A 24,560-nucleotide genomic window follows, 5' to 3' on the forward strand; every position below is an offset into this window, starting at 1 on the left:
TAGGTTATGAAAGAGCTTGCTGCAGTTTGTCTAAGTATTCAAGATGTGTACCTACCAGAGTGCTAAGATTCAGGCTGCTAGGAATGGTGGTTCTGTGACTGGATGAAGACTGACCCTGCTTCTGACATACAAAGTCCACAGATGATGGAAAGAAGAATGATAGTCTGATGCACTAAGAAATGTGAATATCAAAACCAGAGAGCCTATGTTGTATCTATGAATCCATGCTTCACCTTTCTGGTGATTTAAGGAAGCAGAGGAATCAGTTAGAAGGTATATATCACTCCCCTCCATGATGAATGTGTCTGTCACTAGCCTGCCACTCAATAATTGTTCAAAGGACATCTGGTATCATCCTGGAGGCAAACAGATCGAGAATCTGAGATGCTCCCTTTCTGGAATATTGCATTCACCAACGAAGTTTTCAAGTGTCACTGATATTTGCTCTGATGACTGAAATTCAAGTAATCTAAAAGATAGTTGTTTCTCTCTACCAAGCAAATGGCAAAAAGTGAAAGATCTGATGAACTATGAAGCAGTCCCAAAGTTAACTTGTCATGGCTACACTGGGGCGGGTGTACAGGGGCCCATGCAACTTAGAGGGCCCAGGGAGCACTGGAAGTTCTAGCTGGGATCCGTGGATGCAACTATACCCACAGAAATCAGGCCTAAATGTTCACTTCTCACATGGCTGAGGGCACAGTTGCATCCAAGTCCCACTCCACCTGCTGGAACCCACAGCAGCTCCTCTCAGGGCCAGGGACCGCCACGAAGCTTTGAGCCAGGGGAAGAGCAAGCTTGGCTGTTCTTTTGGTCCAGCCTGGCAGGGAGCTGCAGTGCAGGATGGGGAGCCTATGCCACCGCCACTCAGGCAGAGGTACCTGGTCTGTGTACTCCTGCCCACTCCCGGCTGCGATAGCAACTGCCTCCCACATACCCCAGGAGGGAAGGAGAGCAGGTCTGAATGTGGAGCATAGAGGGAGGGGATGGGGAGGAGGAGTGACTGTGGGGCACAGAGGGGAGAACCCTAAATCCCTTCCTCCAAGGAAGCCTTGAGACAGCAGGGAGGGCTAGGGTAAGGAGTGGGGTAGGGGGAGACATGGACTCCTGGGAAGGGATGGTAGGGGGTCTCCCTCAAGGGCTGAGATCCTGGGAGCAGGCCAGAAACATGAACCTATAGCAGATAGTTCATGAGTTTACAGAATGAAAGTCTTGCAAATTGTGATTCAAACAGGAGAGGAGAAAAAGTCAGTATTATATGTTGCACTATACTGTTTCACAGACATTCACATTTTGAGAATTGTTATCAAGTACTGAACAGTTGAATTGGCAGGTTTGGTGCTATAAATAAGTGAAACACTCATTAAAATTTGAAGAAGGGGCCCACAAAAAAAAAACCTGCACAGGGTCCCATATTCTGTTCTTCCACCACTGCTTGGCTACATATATGAAGGGCACAAGCTACCCTCCTCTCTTTGGCAGTTAAGTAATATTTTGGGGCTTCACAGCCTGGCAGGCTCTGATGACTTCAGCCCTTTACGTAAGAAAGGAAAATTCTCAATATTTGCTGTATGGCTTGAAGCTCCAGTGAAGGATGGATTCCCTGAGCTTCAACAGGCTACAAGAGTCAACACTGTCTGTAACATTTCCCTAGTTCAGGTTTTACTCAGGTTATCACTATGGATTGACATGGTTGGCAGAATGGAAATCCTCAAAGGACACTGCCAAACAGATGAAAGCTTATAGAATTTGTTGAGGCACTGCTAGCAGGCTGTCTCCTCCTGAGCTATATCCTATAAATTGGACAAGGTTGCAAAGGCCTCTTTCTCAGAGTTATAGATGAAGTCGTAGATAATGAATGCAGGAACTCAGAAAAGATTGGGCAAAGCTCTCTTATTAAAGGGTTCAGAGTAGCAGCCGTGTTAGTCTGTATTCGCAACAAGAAAAGGAGTACTTGTGGCACCTTAGAGACTAACAAATTTATTTGAGCATAAGCTTTCGTGAGCTACAGCTCACTTCAAATGCATCCGATGAAGTGAGCTGTAGCTCACGGAAGTTGATGAATTTATTTGAGCATAAACTTTCGTGAGCTACAGCTCACTTCATCGGATGCATGAAAGCTTATGCTCAAATAAACTTGTTAGTCTCTAAGGTGCCACAAGTACTCCTTTTCTTTTTATTTAAAGGGCTAGTCCAGGAACTTTTCTATTGGTATATGAAAGCCATTGCTACAGCAGGGTCAAGTAGTAATACTCTCATCAAGTCAGTTTCTGCATCGGGTTGAAAGTGACATTTCCTGGTTGAATCTGAGGCCCAGACTCCTGAACAGTAGCCAGATTATATCCAGGAAAGAAGAGCATGGACTGGAAGCCATGATGAGACAGGAAACCCAGGAAAACATGAACTACTTGATCTCTTAAGTGGAGCAGCACTAACACAGGTGTCCAATGGTGGCATGACAGATAATGACTCTCCGTATCACCATATAAAGTTTTAATCTAGGTGGGCTGTGTGCTCTACAAACATAAAAGAAGGCACAGTCCCTGCCCCAAAGAGTTAATATTCACTTTCTTTAGTCTAATACAGCATGGAAATCTCCTTGTGTCTTTAAGACTAGGAAGCACTGGGAATAAAAACCCAGCTCTTCCTGAAAAGGATGGGAAAGGAGCAAAAGGAGGAGGCATGGAGCGGAACTGAATGGAATAGTCCTTCCATACTATATCCAGTATGGTGCAGGGCTCTCAAAATTTCAAGCAAAACAGCTGCCTGCTATTGGATGCTGCAGGTGGAGCCAGAATTGAGAGCAACTGGTCTCTCTTATTGCTCGCAACACCTGTGAAGTTTTACTTATTGTGGATGGCTGGAGAGGCCTTTCTGAGGTGCCTGATGTTTCAAGGACTGCCCTAATGTGAGTAGGCAATGTTATCTGAAGGAAATTTCCTGTAGGAAGACTTAAGAAGACAAGAGTGATCCAGGTGGCTTGTGTCTGAGGTGTCAAAAGATCTAGAATGGACCCTTCTCATCTCAGATTGGCATGGATCTGAGAACTTCCAAGATGAGCCTCTGATACTATCTCAGTTTAAATTGAGACTATCTGTGGAGACCCCCAGATCTGAGCCTCTGCAACTGGGGCAGAAGGAATCAGATGAGATATGGGACTGATATGGGACAGATGAGATATGGGACTGAGATATGGGACTGATATCAGATGAGATATGGGACTGACAGACTGAGATATGGGACTGAGATATGGGACTGATATGGGACAGATGAGATATGGGACCAGAAAACTCCCACTGGTTCAGAGTGGCCAATGGAATTCCATCTCTCTGAGGCCCCAGTCAGGACTGAGGCAACACATAGATATGAGGGAGTTGCTGGAGCTCAGGGTCCAAAGTCACACCTCATCAACCATCAGATTTAGAGAGTCTGGAACTGTAGCAGATTCGGATCCAATTCTCAGTTTCAGGTGCCCACTCAGAGCCAACAGGTGCTCAGATCTGCAGGGTTTATAACACCGTAAGAGGCCCTGGATCTATTCTTCTTAAATGCAGAAAAAAGTGGGAAGCATAGCTGAGAGGCAGGAAGGTGTTGGCTGGCAAGGGGTGAGGAGAGCAGCTGCTCCCTTGCTTTACAAGGGACTCTGCTACTGACAGTACAGCAACACTGCTATAGGCACAGAGGTGTTAGCCTTCTATGCACACAGCAAAAACTCTTGTCAGGCCCTCGTCTTCTCCCATCATCATTTCTGCAATTTCCTCTTCTCTGGCCTTCCTAACACCCACGTTGCCTCCCTTCAACCCATTAAAAACACCACTGCTAAAATCCTCTTTCTTGCCCATTATTCTAGCCAAGGCCTCCTCCTTCCTAAAGACCTCCACTCCCTTTTATACCACATCAAATTCAAGCTTCTTGCCCTCACCCTCCAGACCCTTCATAGCTCTCTCTCACCCTTCTTTGTCCAGTCTTTTCCCACTTCCTTTCCACAAAATATATTAGCTACTCTTGACTGCCCATTTAGCCACTTCTCCCACATCTGTCTCTGCACCTTCTGTCACACTGCTCCCTGTCCATAAATGACCTCTGAGAACGAATTCATAAGGTCACCCCCTTCTGTCCTCCAAATACCTCTTCAAAACTCTCTGCTTCCATAATGTCTACAAGACACTACTAATTATGGTTAGGGTGAAGGGCAGCCAAGTATAACGGATGCGTATGTATTCAACAAAAGGAAGTATATAAAATGGTAGATTTTCAAAGGTACAAAGGGCATATAGGCACCCACTTCTCATTGGGTGTCTAACTGCTCTTTCTGCCTTTGAAAATCTCTATATGACATATAAAAAAGCTTGCATGTATTTTGATTGTACCCCTCTCCCACACCCTCAGCACGTTGCTTGTCTTCTTAGATTGTAAGATATTCAAGATTGGGTCTTTTATTCCTGTATGTGTGGCACCCAGAATATTATCGGTGCTATTTGAATAAAAATAACAATAAGAGGTGCCCACAGCCCAGGTAACAGTGGGGCAACTAGTGCGTACAGGTCATTTTTGCCACCCCTTGAAGTCTGGCAGCGGAGTAGGCAGAGTGTCAAGCTAGGGCTACTACTGCCTCGTGCTTAGGTCTGTAAAGTATTCTTCACATATAACGGTTGCTTCATTTGTCTATAAATTTACGGCTGCACCGGTACCTACCTCATCTCTCTATAAAGCATTTTCACTACCCGCAGTATGAAAAGTACAAAAAAGCAAACTCAACTCTACCCTGTTATTTACTCTATGATTGCTTCTGTCACTGCCAAGTTTTCTAGATTTTTACAGCCAGACACCAACTACAAAAAAGTGATTAGAGATGTGTCCTGCTGATGCTCCTGCCCAGCTTCCTAAGCACAAGAAGCAGTTCAGGGCTCTGAGTCACCCCGTCAGCCCCACTCTTCTTCCAGGAAGACATCCCTGTGTCAGCACTTCTTCAGTTAATTGAACAGTCTGCTTGCTTTTGTACTCATGACAACAGCTGATGGGGGAGAACATGGAACTTCAGAAGACTGAGGGGGGTTTTTTTAACTGCTTTTGATCTGCTCCTTGATCAGTGTCCCTAATCCAAAACTGAGTTGCTGAGGCATAAGAGCTATGATTATTTTAATATATTAGGCCTTGTATGAGACTGGTTAGTAACACTAATCCCTCCCCTAGTTTCTGAAGTGGGACAGGGTTGACCTCAGGCCCTTCCTTCCCTTGCCCCTTTAATTACAACTTGTCAGTATTTGAGACTGAGCTTCATGACAGCTTTATATTTCCTAATGTTGCAGTTAATGTTAGTATATTTAGTGGTCATGAAAATAAGAGACCAATATTACTAGCGAAAGCCATGGATAAAATGGTTAGCAGCTTGCAGGCTTCCAAGAAACCTTTGCAAACACATCTTAATCTTAGCCTGTGAACATCCTGTTTTCCAATCTTGGGCCTCTCCTAAAACGACACTGTAAATTACAGTTAATGATGGAATGTTCTAGTGATATGGAAAACAGTCATTAGGTTGTGCCAGAGACTACTGAGCTCATTCATGACCTATGTTAGAGTTGACCTTTCCCCTTTAATATTGCACTATGAGCTTGACTCAGTATCCCTTGGGAGTCTATCCATTGGTTTCAAGAGGCATTGGATCAGGCCCTAAGATAGTGTCATTCAGCTTCTGGAACTTAAATTATGTAGTAAAATGTTGAACAATACTGCAGCAAATACACTGTAGCCAACAACAGAACCTGAGTGAACCCTTTTCACCTAAATACCTACTGATAGCTTATGGATAAAAGGATGTCTCAAACTGTAATTAGAAAGTACTGTACTCTATTCAAACCCTCCATTCATGTCTTATTACTCTCCCCATCAATATTCTAATGATAATGATGGGAGATATGTGCAAGCAACATAGGGAGGCACAAGCCAAAAATCTGAAAGTGTTCAGTTTTTGACTTTCTGTTAAGTCCTTTAGGCCAGAAAATTACTATTTTTAAATAAACACAATTATTTTATTTTTCATTGGTTTATATTATTTATTATAAATCTTTTGTCAAAAAATCTGTGTTACTTAATAATATGGTAATTGATGTGTTTCAGATTTACAGCCTATCAAACTAAAAGGAAATTTGTACTCAGAACAATATTACACTTTTTATCTAGTGTTCTATGTCCCATGGTGCACACATTCAAAGTGGTAATACAGATTTTTGGTTGTAAAGAGTAAATCATCCTGATGTAAATGACGGAAGACTAAATTAAAAAAAAAATTAAAAAGTCTCTTGCTCATGCCTCCCCACCCTCTATCATTCTCCCAGTTTCCTGCTTCCTCCGCACTTTTTGTCCCTTACCCTTAAGTCTCCTGCCTATTGCATTCTCCCTCCTTATCCTCTATATTATCCTGTCCCTGCAGTCTCATTCCCTTGCCACACACATCCCTCTGTGTCCCTGCCTGCAATTCACATTCTATTGCCCCTGTATTCTCCCTCCCTTGCTACATTTTCTTGGCCCACCTACATTTCTCTGAGCCAGTCTCTCTCATATTCCTCTGTGTCTAGAGTTTCTCTTGCCACAAGACTCCTTCCTAGCTTTCTTTACATTTCCCAAACATCTAGTCTTATTTCCTACCCCTCCAGATTTCCAGGTCCTTTATTATGTGCTGGCTGGATCTCTCTCACACAAAGTGAAGATGCAACTGTCATATTCACTAAGGGCACCCTGATTTCAAGTTAATTAGAAACAACTGGAGATGGCAGCCATTTTCAATAGGGGCAGCTTAATGGCCACCAGAACTGGATGCAGTACTCCAGTTGAGGCTTTATGAGTGCTGAGTAGAGTGGAAGAATTACTTCTTGTGTTTTGCATACAACACTCCTGCTAATACATTCTAGAATGAGGTTTGCTTTTTTTGTAACAATATTACACTGTTGACTCATATTTAGTTTGTGATCTACAATAACCCCCAGATCCTTTCTACAGTACTCCTTCCTAGGCAGTCATTTACCATTTTGTATTTGAACAATTCCTAAGTGTAGTACTTTGCATTTGTCCTGATTAGATTTCATCCTATTTAATTCATACCATTTCTCCATTTTGTCAAGAACATTTTGAATTTTAATCCAGTCCTCCAAAGCACTTGCAACCCCTCCCAGGTTGGTATCATCCTCACACTTTAAAAGTTTACTTTCTACACCATTAGCCAAATAATTTATGGAGCTTTTGAATAGTACTGGATTCAGGAGAGGTCCCTGTGGGATCCCACTCAATATGCCCTTCCAGCTTGACTGTGAACCATTGATAATTACTCTCAGAGTATGGTTTTGAAACCAGTTGTGCATCCACCTTACAGTAGGTTCATGTAAGCTATATTTCCCTAGTTTGATTATGACAAGGTCATGTGAGACAGTAACAAAAGCCTTACTAAAGTCGAGCTTTATCACATTGACTGATTCTCCCCATCCACAAGGCTTGTTACCCTGTCAAAGGAAAATAGGCTGGTTTGACATGATTTGTCACCTTATTATCTTCCACATGCTTACAAACCGATTGTTTGATTATTTGCTCCATTATCTTACCAGGTACTGAAGTTAAGCTGACTGGTCTGATTCCCTGGGTGGTCATCATTCCCCTTTTTAGAGATAGGTACTATATATTTGCCCTTTCCCAGTCCTCTAGGATCCCTCCCATCCTCCCCAAATTCTCAAGATAATCACTAATGGCTCAGACATATCTTCAGTCAGTTCCTTAAGTTAGGCCCTGCTGACTTCAAGACAGCTAACTTGTCCAAGTAATTCTTAACTTGTTCTTTCGGTGCTTTAGCCTCAGATTCTATCCCATTTACATTGATGTTCACTGTGCTAGTTATCCAATCACAGCTTTTTTGGTGAAAACGGAAACAAAAACGGCATTTAACACTTTGGCCATTGCTGTGTTTTCTGTTATTATCTTTCCTTCCTCATTGAGTAATGGGCATACACTAAGCTTGGTCTTCCTCTTGCTTCTAATACATTTATAAAATGTTTTCTTGTTAGCCTTGATGTCCTTAGCTAGTTTTATCTTGTTTGTGCCTTGGTCTTTCTAATTTTGTCCCTGCATCCCTATGTTGTTTATTTATAGGTCATATTTTGACCTAGTTTCCACTTTTTGTATAACTCTTTTTTGAGTTTCAGATCATTGAAGATCTTTTGGTGAAGCCAGGGTGGTCTCTTGCCATACTTCCTATCTTTCCTGCACCAATACTGAGACTTACAATTATATCACAACAGTTGATCTACAGAGTCTACAGCCATGGTAAGAATAATGCATGAGTCCCTATCTCTGAATGGGAATGTTTCAAAAAGTTTCTTATACAACTTGAACATAGCTGTGAGATTTTACTCTTACCCTTGCAGTGAAGTCCACAGCAGCACTCCGATTTAATAGCAATGTAGCAACATTAATATTTCCATAGTGAGCCGCTATGTGGAGTGGAGTAAAACCACTCTGGGGGAAAAAAAGAAATTTAATTAATATTTTAATGTCTTCTTGTTCCTGCAATATTTGTCTGACAGCACTGACAAAAACTAGCAAGCAGAATATGCAAGTTAATATTCCATTCTGTCCTGATATTCACTCACTGACAGGTTACATGAAATCATAATACTAAGTAAAAGAGGGGAAAAAAATAACAAAATTATTCTACAAGAACAGGACTAGGATAAGACTTTTAGTTATTCTAGATAAACATCAGAAGACATTTGAATTTAAAAAATTATCCTTCTTTTAAGAGGAGAAATTAATTTCTAACCAGAAATATCTACTTGTTATCTGTATTATTTTAGCCTTGCAAGTAAAATTTTTCTTAGTGATTCTTTGCAGAAGTTCAGAAGCAAATCACTTCAAGACACTTGCTAACTAGATTTTATAAATTCAAAGAAACTGCTAATTAAAGCAACATCAAAGACCATTTTAAATTATTAATGTGGCTTTTTTTTCAACGGTTAGTACTATAAAGATCACTCTCCTACTGTGGGCAATCACACTGGGTTATGTTAAGACACTACAAGTTGTCAGCCTAATTAGAAAATGCCTAGCCGATAACATCACTTCAGCAACTTTTTTTTACATATTTATGTAATTTTACTTCCTTTTAAAAAAATGCTAAAACATGCAGCAATTCAATCAGTCCCCCAAAAGTATGAAACCTTATGGGAACTAGATGCATTTCTAAATTGTTAGCAAGCCTTTTAGCCATGCTAGCTTTCACCGCCTCACTTAGAGAGTTTTGCAGATTTAGTTCCACTGTAAGATCATTTAATTTGCTGACACCATCAAGGGTAAGTGTCATGCAGAAGCCTAAAGAATCAATCCTGGATGCACAGGGTTGTCTGCAGCTCTTCACACAGATGATAAACATCTACAGTATTAGAACTTCAGAAACCTTCACTTTACGCAATATGACGCTTATATCGTAATTAGTTCCAAAGAATGCTTACTCTTACTTTTACAACCCTAGTTTTAGCTGCAGAAAGCCCTGGTAACTAAACTACAGTCTTCTCTAGCACATGCTACTTTGTTTAGTCTAAAGCAGGTATCTATCATATAAAAGGCAATGCAGAGCAGAGGAGAAAGAAATGATGCAGCAGCACTAAGTTATGAAAGAGTGATGATGCATATATATATTTATATATACCTCCGTTGTTCTATTCACCAACATCTAGGTTAACACATTGGGAAGCAAAGAGGGGAAAAAATGAATGGTTAGTCGACCACTGGTGACATGGATGCAAAAAGCTTCATGATAGCTGTCTGGCAGGGAAGCTATGGTGAAAGCACAATCGGCACAGAAGGAAGCTAGACCGGATGGAAACTGAATGATCATCTATTTTAAATGTTAATTATTACACTTCTATAAGAGGTTTTAAAGTATTACACACAATTTTAATCATATGACTATTTTATTAAATTACATTCTCTACTGCACTCTACCGATACTAGCCATCACTTCAAATACAACCAATCATTTGAATAGTATTTTCCTTGTTTGGTTGGTTTTCTATTTACATGCTGTCTACTCATGATAGTAACCCTGATTTTAAACAGAGGAGAAAAAATACAAATGAAACTGTATTACTTATCATGTGAAATAGACGGGGCACAAGTGTAATTCCTTGAAGCAAACACTTTCTTAAAGGACCTCTTCGCCTGTTATAATCCATGTAGCTAGTACATAGCTTTAGGCATGTCTCAGCCTATTTTTTTTACAACTAACCTTTGACTCCACATCTGCATTATGGTCATTCTGCAGCAACAGAGCAGCAGCCTTTGTGTCATCCTTGCGGGCAGCAATGTGGAGAGCAGGAAGACGGACTTTTCCCTTTGTATCATTTTCAAGCAACAGTGAAACCACCTGGTCATGACCTTGTTGCAAGGCTACTGCCAAAGGTGTGAAACCATCCTGTAAACAAATAATAATGACACTCAAAAGATATTCAAAGACTACCAGAACAAAAAGCAAACTGGTAACATTCATATCAAAAAGAATAAAACTCAAAATCGGAGGTAATGTGTAAGGTGTTATGTGGAGTCCAGTCTACTCAAACTGAGTGTAACAGAGTTACAAGGCCATAAAACTAGAGTAAAGTATTAGTGAATCAGGTCCTAAGAGTTTCAATTAATCTGTGACTTAGGACTGGCTGTATACAAACATAAAAGAAGGAGACGACAAATAAGTGTATGAGGCTTGAAAGAACAACCAGACAAGTTACTAAAAGAACCAATATGGAAGTATAATCAAGAATAAAAACTGAAATTATGTTGAATTATAAATGTTAATTATGTCCTGTAGCAATGTATCTTCCTTCCCTAAAGAGCTGTTTGAAATAATTATATTTTTTCTGAATAAATTAAACTCATCTCTATACACTGCATTAATCTTTGAAATATGGGGAATTTAAAATTCACTGACACTTGCTAAGAATTTAAAGTCGTCTACTATGTAAATTATTTCATTCCAGCTACAAAGTTCATCTGCCCATTCATAAACACTAATTCTTAAGTGACATTTCATCCTTTCATCAACTGTACAGGAGTTATTTTAACACTAGAAGAAATTGTAGACCAAGAAAATGGGGTAAATGGAAGAATTTGAGAGGTGAAAAACAGAATTAAGACAATGGCTTAACAAACTTTACAGTGGGTACCTCTAAGTGCAGAAAGATGAGAATATTAGATGCTCGTGGCTGATTTCGATATTTTCCCAAACAAACAAAACTTTTAGCCAGTAGAGAGAGCACCATCTTGATGCTGACACTCCCAAAACTAAGGGGGCAAAAACTGTTAATCTTCCATGAAAACTTTCCAAAAAAAGATTTAGTTTTTTTGTCTGAATTTTTTAATGAAAATTTGAAAATTTTGCATTTCAACTTTGCTACATTTTGATGGAAAAAACTCTCTCTCTCTCTCTTTCTCTCATTCCCCCTCTATTAAAAATGTAGGGGAGAGTAAGTCGGGGGTCGGAGGGGGGAGAATGTGTGTATGTAAAAAAGTGAGAAAAGGCGGTGATGGTAGTGGAAACACTTTCTCCTGCTTTTTTTCCCCACTTTAAAAAAAGTTAGTTATTTTGTGTTAAATGAGAAAAAGTGTTAACTTTTTAGAAACAAAAGTAACATTCTTAAGACTAATGCCTAAAAGTTAAATTCTTACTTTCTCTTATTTTTTTCACAAAAAGCCACATAAGCCCCACCCCCTTTTACAATAGAAAAAGGGAGAAGAGTAAAAAATGAGAGAAAACAGGCATTTCCCCACAATTTTGAAATTAAAATAATTGAAAATACCCCAAATTGTTTTAACACTAAAATTTCTTATTTAATTGTTTTACATTAAATAATTCCACCAAAAATGAATTTTTTTTTCCAAAAATTTTATTTGTCAAAACCCAATTTTTTGATGACAAAATTTTTTATTGAAAAAATACACTGGAATAAATGTGGCAATTTCTGGGATTGCATTTCACTGTCACATCAGCAGAATCTGTGATTGTGGACAGCCCAATGAATTAAAAAAAACCCAACAAGTTATTTTGTTTCTGCACACAAATTTAACAAACTAAACATTTCTGAGGTTGAAGAAATTATGCTAGTGATGGAGATTTAAAAAAAAAAATCCTTTCCATCAATCACTTTTTGGATTGGAAAGTACAAGGACCTCAATGTCAAAAGGAAGGCAATTTAGAGCATTTCTGACTTGAGCAATACCAAGAGTCTTGAAAAATTTCCAGCTCATTTCAAAACGTAAGAGTTTTGGATATGTTCTAGATAAGGTTTTGAGATCACCCATTAAAATCTGGAGAGCTATTCAAGGTAGAAAGATGGCCCCTCCCACTAATGTAATGCTCTGTGAATAGCGAGGATATGTGTAATATGAATGGGCAGGAAAGTTAGCTACTTCAGTTCTGGCCCTTCTCAAAGAGAACATTGGTTAGAAAATATAGACAAGATTCATCCTCAGAAGATGGGGCAGCAAGCACACAAGAACATAACATTTGAGATGTACTAAGTGTGAATGGCAATGGCTTGCAGAGGCATGAGGGCAATGTGGCTGGGGAGTACAGAAAGTTATATCAGTCCACATTTCTAAACCCCTTGGCAAGGAGGCATGTAACCAGTACAAAACAGAGAGCCCTGTTAATTTTTTTTTTTTTTTTTTTGAGGCAGGAGAAAATGGTTCAGATTGAAGGGAGGAATGAAGGGAAAGGAATGAGAAAAGGAAAAGGGGTAAGTGAAGATGAAAAAAATGGGGAGAGGGATTGGCCATGGTGAAATCTCATCATTGTTCTGTGTGTGATGTCAACACCAACCTATTTATATACCTACCTACCTACCTACCTAGATTTCTAGCCTATCACCATGGTAACTAGACCCTTGATGTGATGGCTCATAACTTTTCTTTCTTGTACAGTAAATATTGCCATTTTGAACTTGAGCTACTGTATGAACACATCCATGGGATCTCCCAAGGTATCCGAATGGCACATTGTGACGTTTAATGCATATAGCCAATTTTCTAAGCAAACAGTGCAGCTAGAGATTTATTTGAGAACCCCTTTAGATTCATTTCTGTGTAAGTCACATACTAAATATTTTCAGTCAAGTGATGGTATGTTTAGTTGGGCTCCCTGACTCTACAGTGAGGAATTCAGGTACAGCAAAGCAACCTTTGTCTTTACATTATATTTTTCACCCCAGTATCTGTATTATTTGTATTCCTGTGTCTTTTTCCTGTAAGTACAGTGCCCCTGAAAAATAGAGAAGCCCCATGTGGTCAGAGGCAATGTGGAATAAGATGTCAAATAAGATGTCTTTTGATGAGAACATTGATTTCTCAAAATGAGGAGTACCCAATGTTTTCAATAGTCAGCCATGTGAGTAGCCAGTTGATTCATCTGCAAAAAAAAAAAAAAAAAAAAGCAGGCTCTCTAGCAACAAACTCCTCTGGTCAGGCCTTCCCTGCAGTTTATGGTTCCTTCGATTTCTAGTGGCTTCTAAATGCTAATTTTAAAAAAAGGTCATTAAGAATGTATTTTCCCCTTTCTGCACACAAGGGGAAAGAGGGGTGTGTGTGATTTGAGCAGCTTCCTATAACCTCAGTTTCTGAAGATCTACAAAGGAATGGCCCATCTGTTCTGTATATAAGAAAATTGCTTATCTTATAGTAACTGGAGGTTCTTTGAGATGTGTGGCCCCTATCAGCATTCCACTATGGGTACACATGCACTGCATGTGCCCAGAGCTGGAGAATTTTGGTCTCTGTTGGTCTGCACATGCACCAACTGCCTCTCCAGTTCCTTCTCCACTGCAAGTCAGACAAGATCTGAAGCAGAGGAAGAGGAGGGTGGGTAATAGAGTACGGATTGGGACAAAGCATCTAGAAGAAACTCCAGTTACTATAAGTATGTTTCTCGTCTTCTTCAAGTGCTGGTCTCTATGCGTATTCCACTGTCAGTGACTGGCAAGCAGTACTCAAGTAGCAGGAAAGTGTGAGGTCATAGATGGCAGAGTCTAACTAAGGACTGGAATACTTGTGGCACCTAAGAGACTAACCAATTTATTTGAGCATAAGCTTTCGTGAGCTACAGCTCACTTCATCAGATGCTTATGCTCAAATAAATTGGTTAGTCTCTAAGTTGCCACAAGCACTCCTTTTCTTTTTGCGAATACAGACTAACACGGCTGCTACTCTGAAACCTAACTAAGGACTGCTGTTCCAAAAGATGCATCAGCAGAGGAGTCCTGTACCAAGGCACAGTGTCTAGCAAACATGTGGACCGACCTCCCTGCAGCTCCCTTACAAATATCAAGTAGAGTTGTTGCTTGCACTACTGTGGAATGAGTTCTTACCCCATAAGGAGGGGGAAGACTAGACAGCTGATAGAGCAAAATACAGACTGAGACCCATTTCAAGACTCTTTGAGAGAATATAGCCTGACCCTTTCCGCAATTGTGACAAATATTCTAGGGGATTTCCTGATTGTTTTCGTTCTCTGCAGATAAAAGGCTAAGGTCCACTGAACATTGAGGGAATGAGCCTCCTTTCTTCTGAGGATGCATGAGATTTTATGAAGAACATAGGTAAGTGGATAGACTGATTCAGAGACTGCTTTGGGGGTGAATTTAGGATCTAAACATAATGAAACCTTGTCCTTATGAAATATCAGGAAGATTCACCATCAATGCCCCAGGCTCACCAACCCTCTTTGCTGAGGTGATAGTTACCAGGAATGTGACCTTCATGGATAGGAGAGACATGGAGCAAGAAGCTAATGGTTCAAAAAGAGGCTTAGTGAGTACTGAGAGAACAAGGTTCAAGTCCCATTGAGAGGTAGGATTTTCTTTAATAGGTGGAAAGGTTGCGATTAGATCTTTGCACAATCTGCTAGTCAGAGGGTGTGTGAAGATCAAGTAGTCCTGAGAAGGCAGATGATAAGCACTGATTAACTGCCCAGTGAAGGTCTTTGATGCGCCCAGATAGAGAAATGCTTCCACTTGGCTAGGTAACATTTCCTTGTGGAATCCTTCCTACTATTAGAAAGGTTGTTTTGTACAGCTTCACAACATGATTGCTCTAAGGACAATGCCCATCCAAAAAACAGGCTCTGAGATGAAACAGTCATGGGTTGGGATGCTTGATCTTGTCACTCACCTGAGTCATGGATTGAGAAACACAGGAATAAGTGCCCAAGACAACATGTGTAGTAGGCTTGGAAACGAAAACTGTCTGGGCCAGTTGGGGGCAATGGAAGTAGCTCATGCCCTGTCTTGTGATATCTTGCACAAAACTCGAGACAGGCATGATAGTGGAGGGAAGGCATAGTTCAGATGATTTGACCAGAGAAGGAATAGAGTATTGCACTGTGGTGGTGACCCAGGGCTTCTCTGGAACAGCGTATGTTGCACTTCCCATTTGTTTGGGAGGTGAACAGCTGCTTGATGGGTGTCCCTCAAAAAGCAAACATATTTTTTTACCACAGAGTCATGAAGCTCCCACTCATGATCAACTGTAAAGCATCTGTTGAGCGAGTCCTCTAGCATATTCTGGTTTCCTGGGAGGTAGACTGCCAACAGGGTAATCTGATAACCGATGCACCAGTTCCATAGACTGACTGCTTCTGCACACGGGGTTGGATCTCACTCCTCCCTGTTTGTTGATGTAAACAATGGTTGTAAAGTTGTCTGATGTTACGAGGTCATGGTGACCTTGAATGAATGGGAGAAAGATTTTCCAAGTCCTTCAAACTGCTCTTAACTCTAGAACATTAATGTGTATCCTGGGTGGTCAAGATACTTAGGTGCCTTGCACTGTATGGTTGTCCATGTGAGCTCCCCAACACAACAGGGATGCATCAGTAATGATCATCCTGTCTGAACAGAGGCGAGGCAAGGAAAGTCGATGCAAACCTGACAGGGATTCTTCCTCCATGATACCACTTTGGTGGGACAGTCACTATGGTGCTAATGGACTGTCAGTTTGGCTAGTACACAGTTTGAAGCCATGCTTGTAGGAAACAAAGATGGAATCTTGTAGAAAGCATGATGTAAGTGAATGAGGCCATATGGGCTGGGAGAGAGAGAGAGAGAGAGAGAGATCTTGACAATCACTCTGGGGTTTGTTATGATCTGGTCTATGATAAGTTCATAGCCTGAAACCTCTCTCTCAGAAAGTAAGCCCTCATCATGATGGAATTTAAGGCTGCCCCAATGAAGTGCAAAGTCTGTGTAGGGGTGAGAATGGATTTTTTGATGTTTACACTGACCCCCAGAGAACATGAGTTGTAGCATTATCCAAGTTGACGCCTGATAATGCAACCTTGGTGCAACCTGATGACAGGAAGACAATCCTTGAGGTAGGGGAAGATGATGAAACCTTGGCCTCTTGACATAGGCTGCTATGACAGAGAACATCTTGGTAAAGACCCTGGGGGCAACAGCAACGCCAAAAGGGAGTACCCTGTCCTGAACGAGGTCGGAGCCAACAATGAATCTTGGAAAACATCAGTGAGATAAATTTCCACATGAAAGTAGACATCCTTCATGTTGAGAACTGTAAACCACATCTTTTTCCAGGGATGGAATTATAGATGCCAATGTGACCATACAAAACTTGAATTTGCAAAAACGGTTTTGAGATAGCAGAGGTTCAGAATGGCTCTCCAACCACCTTTCTTTTTGGAGATTAGGAAATTTGTTGAGTAAAACCCTTCTCTTGATACTGAACAGAAACCTGCAGTATTGCTCCCCAATGTAAGAGAGATTGCATTTCTTGTTTGACAATGTTCTCATGAGAGTGGCTGTGTAGAGGAGGTGGGGAAAGGGGTTTTGGAGGGGATATGGATGCAAACTCTATAGCCAGAATGGATGACACTGAGCACTCATTTGTCTGTTGTTACTGCACTCCAGATGTTGATAAAGAATGCTAGATGTTCCCCAAAGGGTGAGTGGGAGTAATGAGCTGTTGCATTCAGTGGTTCCCTGCTTTCAAGCTCCCATCAAAAATAATGTTCAGCTGAGCTCTGGGATTGGCATGAGGAACCTGCTGCAGCCACAACTCCCAGCAAATCACAACTGCAGTAGTCATTGTCCTGGAAGATGCATCAGCCGCATCTACTGCTGATTGGAGAGTGGTCCTGGCAACAATTTTGCCTTCCTCTATGAGAGCCTGGAAACTAGCTCTGTCCTGCTGTGGGAGAGATGGTCAATAAAGTCCACAAATTTATAATAGCTCAGGGACTTGTACTTAGCCAGTAGTGCTTGGTAACTGGCTATCCTGAACCGGAAGACAGGGAAAGAAAAGATGTTCCTTCCCAACAAGTCGAGATGCTTGCCATCTTTTTTAACCAGGGTAGATTGGGGTGTTGCTGCCTAGATCGCTTTGTGGCAGCTTAGACCACCATTCTGCCCTCTTGGTTGGGACATAGTGCCGTTTCCCTGTCTTTTTAGGGGTAGGAGCACAGGTAGCTGGGGTATGCCAGACTATCCCAGTGGGCTCCAGGATTGCTTTGTTAACTGGAGCTCAATTCTACTGGAGTTGGAGTACTGAAGGATGTTCAGGAGCTTGTGTTTAGGATTGTAAATCTCATCAAGAAGAATCTGAAGCTCCCCTGCAATTCTGCGAAGGAGATCCTGGAATTCCTTGTAATCATCAAGGTGGGATGGAGACCTTGGAGTTACTGCCTCATCTGGCAATGAAGACAGCAATCCCATTGGATCTGGTCAAACAGCCAGGTCCGACGTATACTTCTTGTCCTCCTCCTTCTCAGTAGGATCTGGGAACAGTGCCAGTGGTCACCTCAAAGGAGACAAAAGGGGAGACTCCCTAGCAGACCAGACTGACTCTATGGGATAGTACTGGTCCCATGGGCCCCAGCATGGACAATAGTACGGATAATAGGATGGACTGAACAGGGGTTGCAGTGGTCCCAAGGTATGACGTGCTAACAGTTCCAGGGTGGATGAGGTGAAGGTTGGTCCCAAGTTGCCTCAGGTCTTCTGACCAGGAAGGTGAGTCTTGGAGAAGGAAGGCATAATGGTTCATTGGGCAGTTCAAAATTTCCTGATGAGGAGAAAACTGATTCCAGTTCCAACGGCAGTACCGACAAAGGCACTGGAGGGAAATCATAGCCCAAAGATGGAATGGAAAACAAATTCCTTCCAAAAGCCAGCTCCCCTGATGGAGTCAGAACCTCTCTCAAAAGGAAGAGACCTGAAGGAATGGGAGACTCTGGGTCTGGGAGAGTGAAGATGTCCTCAGGAGGAGCATAGGTCCTGGCTCTTCCTGGAGTGAGAGGGGTCTTGTGTGCCCGAACCACCAGAGTCGCTGTAGAGAGAGTCTGAGTCACAGCCATTGAAGACAAAGATGGAACTGTGGGTAACTGATGCTTTTGTGGACAGGTTGTCATTGGTGCCAGCTGGTGCTAGGGTTTGTGCTTGGGAGGTACTGGAACCACCAATACCCCCAGATCACAAACCAGAGGCAGTTGAGCACTAGACTTGTGAGCTTTCTTATCATGCCTCTGAGACTTAAAATGTATTAAGTTCTCTTGGGCTGAGCTAGTGCCTGGTTTAGGAATGGCTAGAAAAGACTTCTTCGAAGTGCATTTGGAGGAAGACAGCTTCAGGCTTATGAGAATGCTCCCTGCTCTCCCAACAAGACCCCACCAAGGAATCTGTGGGGGGTAGACTGCTTCACTCCTGATTCAGACCTTGTTGCAGGATGCACACTCCTTGTTGAGTCAGACTGGTGTACAGGGCAGAGGCAGGTCCCCCTGCCTGGGTCTGATTTAGGCCTCATGGCCTTTTCCATCAGGTACTTCCTAAGGCAAAGTTCCCACCTTTCCCTGGTACAACTGGGGAACAAACAGCAGATGCTGCACCTTGCTGCAATGTGGGCTTTCTTGAGGCAGTACAAACAGCGTTGGTGGTTGTCACTGATTGAGAAAGATTGCAGGCAGGAAGCACAAATTTTGAAGCCTGGAATCCTGGGCATAGTTCATTACCCAAATTGGGTACAGTGGGTGGGGGTTCTCTCCAGGTTGGGGAAACTAACTGTGTAACAGTAAAACTAACAGATAAAAACTTTAATTATCTAGACTATAAAAACTATTTACAGATATCTAAATATATTTGCCACAGATAAACAAGCTGAACCTTCAGACACTGAAGTTTCCAGCCCAGCCCATGCAGCAGTGAGAAGGAACTGAAGAGGGGGTCAGTCCGCCCCACCCTTTATCTCCTCGGTTGGAGGCACAAGGAGAGCCAAGGCGCACTGAGGACCAACAGACACTACTTTCAAAATTCTCTGGCTCTGGACACGTGGAGCACATGCGTACCCTCAGTGGAATACACACAGAGACCAGCACTTGAAGAAGAAAAAGTGATTACTGTAATACTGACAAGTAAACTATGATTGAGAATATTACCACGGACATGAATGCATTTCTACCATGTGCCATCTGAAGATGTGACCCACAAACTGCAATTGCAAGTAACTATCTATATGTCATCTGTTCTGGAAGTAGGAGCTACACTTTAACAATAACAACAAAAGTTAAAGAAAACAGTTGTCTCTTTGTCAGTTATTTTAAGATAAAAACAAAACAGTTTAAAGGTTTTATTTTTGATTAACATTTGTTATGTGGTGATAATTTGGTACCAAAGAATATAACAATATAAGTGATAAAAGAAAATAGACATATTAAAACCTTAATAAAAGCAAAGATATACATACACAAATGCTAGGGCTATATTAATCACTTGTGTAATTCCATTAACTTCTCCTGGGGTGAAATTAGATGGTACTATATAATAAAATTTCCCCCAAATCTATTTGAAACTACACTCACATGATAAGGTCAAGAAAGCAAGCAGATACATAACAGCTAGAAAGGAATATGTATGTATAATTTTATAGACATATTTTCAAAATGCTGATTTAGCCTCTTGTGGAAACACATCAGTTTCATTGAACATCTGATGAAACTCTACCTGCAGTCCTGCCAACTTGCTTCCTGAGCTGCTGGGCAGCTCAAGTTTCTAGGTAGACGCCTCTCAAGACAATTTGTTGCCCTAGGCAAGCTTCAGTGTGCAGACCTCCCTGCCCCGCCCCCCCCAAATACCCCAGATAACAGTGGTTATACACTGTTGGGGCACCAGACTTTGCGGGGAGGGGCGGGGGAGGGCAGGGTGCTACAAGCCTTCTGATGGTTTGTTGGTTATGGTAGCAAGGGGTGGGGGTGGGGGGAAGTGCCAGGATGCAGTGCCACACACCTCAGGCTTGGTACGGCCAACCCTCCATCAAGGGGGCAGTGGGAGGGTGGCCAAGCCAAATTTCAGTGAGTGGCATTGCGACTTGGCGCACAGGATCCATCCACAAAACCAGACCCTGGAAACCCTGGGGGAATCTCAGAACTTTCACACTTCCCACAAAATAAAAATTCCAACTTTTGATCAGCTCTATTTATAGTATGTAAAAGCTTTAACTTCAATGTTTGGGGGTTTTAGTAATCTTATACAAATTTCTGTAAAAAGGAAGTTTGCTAAAATGGAACCTTAATTATAAACTAATTGCTATTAAGTTTTGAAACAATTTCAATCCATTAGAAATTAATTTTGTTTTCTGTAGCGTTGACTTCAGAAGAAAAAAAGTGAAAAGTTTTACTTAAATACAGCATAGACATTAGTACACATTTTAATATATGCTGGTACAATAAACTAGTTTTACATGGAAGCCACTTAACTGTTTTTTACAGTCTTCTAAAACCTAGATTGTTTTTTTAAAACAATTTCCCTGATAAAATTAAAATTTAACAGCAGCAGAGTGTATTATGAAATTATAGAAAGAACAAACATTCAAATTGGCACTCATAGCTAAATTTGAGACATTTGAAAAAAATTGTTTGTAAAGGAGATTTCAGTGAATTGTATTTAAAGTATATGAATATTTCTGGTACTGCTATGACTATGAATATTTTACACTTTCAGGTACTCATAATGAGGTTAGTATTATCTCCCTTTTAGTGACAGAAAAAAGGACACCGAAAGGTTAGGAACTTGCTCATGGTTAAGCAAGTCAGATAGAGAACTCTTGTTGCCTGATCCCCAACCCTCTGCTCTAATAATTTGTCCACTACCTATGATTACAATGATCAATCTATTAAAAATGCTTTATTCAATGTCATTATTATAGTGTGATTATTTATATTCATTGTTAAAGACTAAGGCACAGATTTTTAAAGATAGTTAGGTGTTGCTGCACCCAGCATTGCAACACCTAAATACATTTAAAAATCTGGGCCTTAACTACTATAAATGATTAAAAACAATGAAAAAGTCAATAGCTCAAAATTCATTAATAAGATTCCTAGAGGGAGCATTTTATTAGTTTGTAATTCTCTCTGTGAAGGACTGATGCAAAACTCCATTTGTAAAAGCTGGTGAGAAAATCCTTTGAAGTACATTAAACTTTATTTATATGAAGCAAAACTTGATATTTTACCTCAGTAGCAAGGCTCTGACTTGCACCATTGTCAAGAAGAAACTTAACAACTTCCAGGTGATTTTCTTGGGCTGCCATATACAATGGCGTGAAACCATTCTGAAATAGAAAAACATATTGTATAAATATTGTCTGTAGTGTGCTAAAACAATAGAGTTTATTACATACCATTCATAATCCACGCCTTCCACAAATACGCCTTGAATACCAAAGATCTGCTGCGCTCAGCTCGATGGGTAAGAATAGCACTGCTTCTGCCCATATAGAAGTTAATGGCAAAACCTCCATTGACTTCAGTGGGAATAGGAGAAGGTTTCAGATGCTACAATACTGTAGACAGGGGGCATGATGTAAGCTCTCGACCGGATAGGTTTGTCTAAGTGAACTCCTTACAGCCAGCTGGGAATGTTTTCCCTTTCTTTCAAATGTGAATATAGAAGATTAAAATCAAAGTATCCAGGCAAAACCATTCTGGATAGAGGGCCAAAGTGGGCAGGAAAATATGATACACATCTCAAGGGGATCCTGGGGGCAATGACCCTTTGGAAAATTAGGGCAATTTTTGATCATCTTCCCATTTTTTTAAATTGTCTGTATGTGTGTCCATCCCTTTTCTCCTAAAGACTTCAGATTTTCCTATGATTTCTCTCTTCAAACAATTGAAAGAAGGGGGACTGTCCCTGTGCTCAACCAGTTATCTCTTTATAGGTACCATGAGATCTCAGAGTCAGCAAGACTTAGTGATCTTAAATAGGGATTTCTTCAGCATTTCCGAACAAATTAAAGCTGTTCCTCAGATTACAATTGAGTGAGTGACTTCAATCAATAAAATACCCAGTCTGCACATTTCAAACTAATTCAACAATACTACTAAGATGAGTAAAAAGAAAAGGAGTACTTGTGGCACCTTAGAGACTAACAAATTTATTTGAGCATAAGTTTTCATGAGCTACAGCTCACTTCATCGGATGAGTGAGTTTCTAACCAACAATGCTTAGGCGAGTGAGTCTCCTTTTACAATCAACACTTCTGTCAGTGCTCCAATAATGAGGAACACAATATTTCAGGGGCCTGGGGGTGGGGTGGGAGGGTCATTCCATTTTGTACTTTTGTACATTCCATAGTACTTTGCTTTGGAGATTAACATTAAACCCTTGTATGATTTTTCTCCAAGTCTCTAACATTACATGGATTTCCAAAATCCATAGCATCAGTAATTCTACTCATAAAAATAAAATGGCCTAATGGGTTTAAAAAATAGCTGTGCTGTGCTCAAGCCACCTGTAACGCAACTTAACAAGCCTGCTGATTTGCATTTTGAAGTGGCTTAGGTTGAGATGGCCTTAATTATACTGCAAAACAGGAAAGATTTAATCTCTTTAAATTACCTACTGGTTACTCAAAAATGTCACATCCTGCATTTTAAGCAACTATCAAAGGGTTGCAAAATGAATTCCTATTGCATAAATAAAAACAACAACATAATTAAGATCAACAATCTTTCCTTCCTTCCTCTGACCTATTATTATGTGTGTATATATTTCACACTGAGACCACTGTCCTTTGAAATGACCTCAGGTGGATTGTGTGTTTCCCATTTCCTCTCAGTTACCCAGACTTGTAAGTGGCATGATGCAGCTCACCATGTATTACTGTAACTGTTTTCATTTTAATACGAAATGATCTGGAAGGATCGTGCACTTTACTGGTAAAAGTGCTGACTCAAACAGGTTCCCGGATTTGGGCCCTCAGAGCGAAGAGATGCTTTAAATGTACAATTGCACCACTTCAGTCTGGGACTGGGAATGAAAGCCAACACAAACTATACTATCACAAAAGTGGTGGAGAGAAGTGACTGACATTACAGGAATACATTACATAAATAAAAGCTATTAGGCTACTGGCTCACATCTGTGTCATTTCACTGTAGCTCTTCATCTGACTATTGGATCTGAAGAATCATCCTTCCCTTTCTTCTTTGGGCAAATTATAGCTGAGTTACAGTTACTTTAAGCAACTCTGATGGCCAAAAATGTCGATGTCCGCTTAGGTACAGTAAAGATTTGAGAGGACCACAACCACTAAGCACAAACAATATTAAGAATAGTGCAAAGAAAATAAAAGAGGAGACTTTGAGTAGGCCTTTCAAAATTCCCATCATGTAGCCTAAAATAAAACAAAACTTTATTTGCATTTAAACAGCATACTGACTCAGTCTCTGTCTAGTGCAGAGGTGGGCAAACTACGGCCCGCGGGCCACATCCGCCCCATGGTACCCTCCTGCCTGGCCCCGGAGCTCCTGGCCTGGGAGGCTATTCGCCCTCTCCCGCTATTCCCCCTCCCCCGCAGCCTCAGCTCACTGTGCCGCGGTGCAATGCTCTGGGCTGAGGGGCTGCGAGCTCCCGGGGCAGCACAGCTACAGAGCCCGGCCTGACCCGTGCTATGTGGCGGCGTAGCTATAGAGCCGCCAGCCACCGGCGCTCCAGGCAGCGCAGTAAGGGGACAGGGAAGAGGTGGGGTTGGATAGAAGGCAGAGGAGATTGAGGGGGTGGTCAGGGGCCGGGGGGTGTGGATAGGTGTCAGGGTGGTCAGAGGGCGGGGAACAGGGGGGTTGAATGGGGGCAGGGGTCCTGGGGGGCAGTCAGGAAGGAGAGAGGGGGTTAGATGGGGCGGCAGGGGGCAGTCGGGGCAGGGATTCCAGGAGAGGTCAGGGGACAGGGAGAAGGGGTAGTTGGATGGGGCAGGGGTCCTGGGGGGGCAATCTGGAATGAGAGGAGGAATTGGATGGGGCAGTGGGGGGTAGTCAGGGGTGGGGAGTCCGGGGGCAGTCAGGGGACAGGGAGAAGGGGGTGGTGGATGGGGCAGGAGTCCCTGGGGGGCCATCAGCAGACAGGGAACAGGGGTGGTTGGATGGGGTAAGTGTCCCAGGGGGGTCATCTGGGGGAGAGAAGCGGGGGAGGGGGGGTTGGATAGGGGTCAGGGGCCGGGCCATGCCTGGCTGTCTGGGGAGGCACAGT

At 41.7% G+C, this 24,560-nt stretch overlaps 1 protein-coding gene across 2 annotated transcripts in view; it reads right to left on the minus strand.

Moving 5' to 3' along the window:
• The window catches only part of ANK3 (ankyrin 3), a 290,556-nt gene that overhangs the window by 174,127 nt on the left and 91,869 nt on the right, over window positions 1-24,560 (minus strand). For both annotated transcript variants that reach the window (XM_077823435.1, XM_077823434.1), the window contains exons 5-7: window positions 21,544-21,642; window positions 10,268-10,453; window positions 8,401-8,499 (exon numbers count right to left, since the gene is read on the minus strand). In XM_077823435.1, the coding sequence (XP_077679561.1) occupies window positions 8,401-8,499; window positions 10,268-10,453; window positions 21,544-21,642 (384 nt within the window). The remainder of the gene's footprint in view (window positions 1-8,400; window positions 8,500-10,267; window positions 10,454-21,543; window positions 21,643-24,560) is intronic.

This window comes from Eretmochelys imbricata, chromosome 7 (genome assembly GCF_965152235.1).
Source record: "Eretmochelys imbricata isolate rEreImb1 chromosome 7, rEreImb1.hap1, whole genome shotgun sequence".
Lineage (NCBI taxonomy): Eukaryota > Metazoa > Chordata > Testudines > Cheloniidae > Eretmochelys > Eretmochelys imbricata.